At 39.9% G+C, this 2,716-nt stretch overlaps 1 protein-coding gene across 1 annotated transcript; it reads left to right on the top strand.

Annotated features, from left to right (window-relative positions):
- Positions 1-542: 542 nt before the first annotated feature.
- On the top strand, positions 543-1,454 carry LOC115819706 (free fatty acid receptor 2-like). Its single transcript, XM_030783207.1, has one exon. It carries the CDS (start codon positions 543-545, stop codon positions 1,452-1,454), a length of 912 nt encoding a protein of 303 aa, XP_030639067.1.
- The last annotated feature ends 1,262 nt before the right edge of the window (positions 1,455-2,716 follow it).

Below are 2,716 nucleotides of genomic sequence, written 5' to 3'. Positions count from 1 at the left end.
AAATAAATTAAACAAGTGACCGATATCTACTGTAAGTCACAGCTGATTGAGATATTTACTTACAATTTGGATAGCTTTGAAAGCCTGCATTTGAAAATTTCTTGTCAGCAAGCGACAGCCAGGTGTAATTTCATGATTCTCTTTATAGCTGTAACACCATTAATTAAAGAGAGTTTGATCCACTTTTTTTGGCTTGTTTAAATGCTTGTAAATTATTTTTAATGTCGTATTCAGTCTGTAAGACATTAAAGTAATGTCTTACTTAACCTTACTAATGTCTGAAGTAATGTCAGTTTTTGGGTTCATTCCAAACATCAGTTTTTGGGTTCATTCTACCTTTCCTAGAATAGTCTAATGAGTTTGTTTTTTCAGTGTGTGTTTGTGTGTGCGTATATACATATATATATATATATATATATATATGAATTATTTGTTTGTTTTGACTGTGTTACAACCCTATATGAGGATGATGTAGCACTTGATGTATTTTTTATTCATTTTCATTAGTTGTCTCTTTCTCTTTAGTCAGCAGTCACTGAATTATGGCAAGCATCAACAACTGGGTGCTTCTTTCCGCCTACGTCTTATCGTTCATAATTGGTGTGCCGGCCAATATCTTGGCTTTCTACGCCTTTGTGATGAAAGTTCGCCAAAAACCAACACCCACCGATATCCTGCTGCTGAATCTCACCAGTTCTGATCTTCTCTTCCTCTGTTTCTTGCCTCTGAAGATGTATGAGGCAGCTTCCAACATGGAGTGGCATCTCCCTAAAATAATGTGCTCCATTACCTCCTTTATTTTCTTCACCACGATTTACACCAGCGCCCTTTTGCTAATGGCCGTCAGCGTGGACCGTTACGTAGCAGTGGCCTACCCTGTTCTTTATAGACAGCTGTATAAGCCCATATATGCTATAGCTGTGAGTGCCTTTGCCTGGTTTTTCAGTGCGGCCCATTGCACCATTGTGTTTTTTGTTGTTCACCTGCCACTTCCTAACAACACCGTCCGCTCCACAGCCTGCTATGAGCAGTTCACCGAAGAGCAAAAGAAGATTGTGTTGCCAGTGCGGCTGGAGTTTTTCATTGTGCTTTGTTTGGTTCCACTTCTGATCTCTGTCCTCTGCTACCTGAGGTGCATTTGGCTCCTGTACACCCAGCCTCGTATAAGCAAGGAGAAAAAGAGGAGAGCGATTGGGATGGCGATGGGAACTTTATTTGTATTTGTGGTCTGTTTTCTGCCCTACAGTTCATCTCATGTGGTAGGGTATAGTTCCAATAAGAGCCCTGAGTGGAGGTATTACACCCTGTTGTTGAGCACCTTCAACACATGCTTGGACCCCATCATCTTCTACTTCTCCTCCTCAGTTTACCGCAACACCTCTGCGCTCCACATGCCTTGCCTGAGACAGAGAAACTGCAGTAGGGATGAGGTCGTGGATGGTTCCAGTGACTAACTGAGAACACACCAGTGTTCTTTGCTTTGGGGTTTTTTTTTCTGACTTCTGGTGTCAGTGTGGACAATATGCAGACTATATACATTTGTTGCAGAGCCTATATGTGTACGAATGTCATATTAATATCCAGTTAATTTGCTTGGTCAAGACATATTGCTTAAATGACAAAACTGGGAATATCCTATATGTCACATTCAGAAATATCAATTACTATCATCTCATATATCATGATATGCCTGATTTTGAACATCTTTCATCATGTCATATATCATACAAAAAAGTCAGAGTATTTGAAAGCATTTATTAAACACAATAAATTGATCAGACGATTTATTGAAATGTCCTCCTCATACAAATACGACTTTATACTCCACCCTCCATCTTTTTTTAATCTGATGGGGGTTTTTTTTATTGTGTACATGGCAAAAATTTGGGCATAAACTGGTTTTCAATTCAGTAGCGTCAGTGCTGTACCTGAAAAGAGATTCACAGGGATGCATTTGGGTGAATGAAGGGAAAACTGCTGAGGCCAGCTGAAGCATGCTTTATTGATCATTTTCTTATACTCCTATTTCTCTTTTCTAAGCGATGGGTCAGTGGCATTACTGGTCAAAGCCCTTATTTTTCTGGCTTACGGACGCAGAAACACTTTTGTTTTCTGTCTCTCGGAGTTTTCTGTCCTCTCCCTTTTAGCGCGGGCCAGCCACTCTCCTGCACTCATGCATCCTATAGGCACTAGAGGTGTGCATCTCTCCCATATAAGACGATCCGATACATATCTAGATACATCAGCTGCCATATGATTCAGGGACGATACATTTTAACACAGAACGATTCGGTGCAATTTGATTCCATTCAGTGTGATGCGATGTGATATGATGCAATCTGATTCAGTTCTTTGTTTTTGTTTAATGTAGACATTCATTTTCCAATATAAATTAAAATAGGCCAATTCTATAAAAGTGGTATTGCTTACCTTCAAATTATCGTAAGTATCAAAGAATTCTGAGATTTCGAGAATAAGATTGTAATATTACGAGAATACGAGAAGTTGTAATTTTGCAAGAAAAAAGTCATGATAAAGTGGTGGTCATGTGCCAAAAGCAGTGTTGTAGTCAAGACTACCTAAACCAAGACCAAGTCAAGACCAATACCAGAGAGTATTGAGAGCGAGACAAGACCAAGACTTGGGGGGTTTGAGACCAAGGCAGGACAAGACCAGTACCAGACCAGTGTGAGTCCCACACTGCATGACACACTTG

The sequence above is a fragment of the Chanos chanos genome, chromosome 8 (genome assembly GCF_902362185.1).
Source record: "Chanos chanos chromosome 8, fChaCha1.1, whole genome shotgun sequence".
NCBI lineage: Eukaryota > Metazoa > Chordata > Actinopteri > Gonorynchiformes > Chanidae > Chanos > Chanos chanos.
Note: the sequence above shows the minus strand (reverse complement) of the source record. Positions and strands in the feature narration are given on the sequence as shown.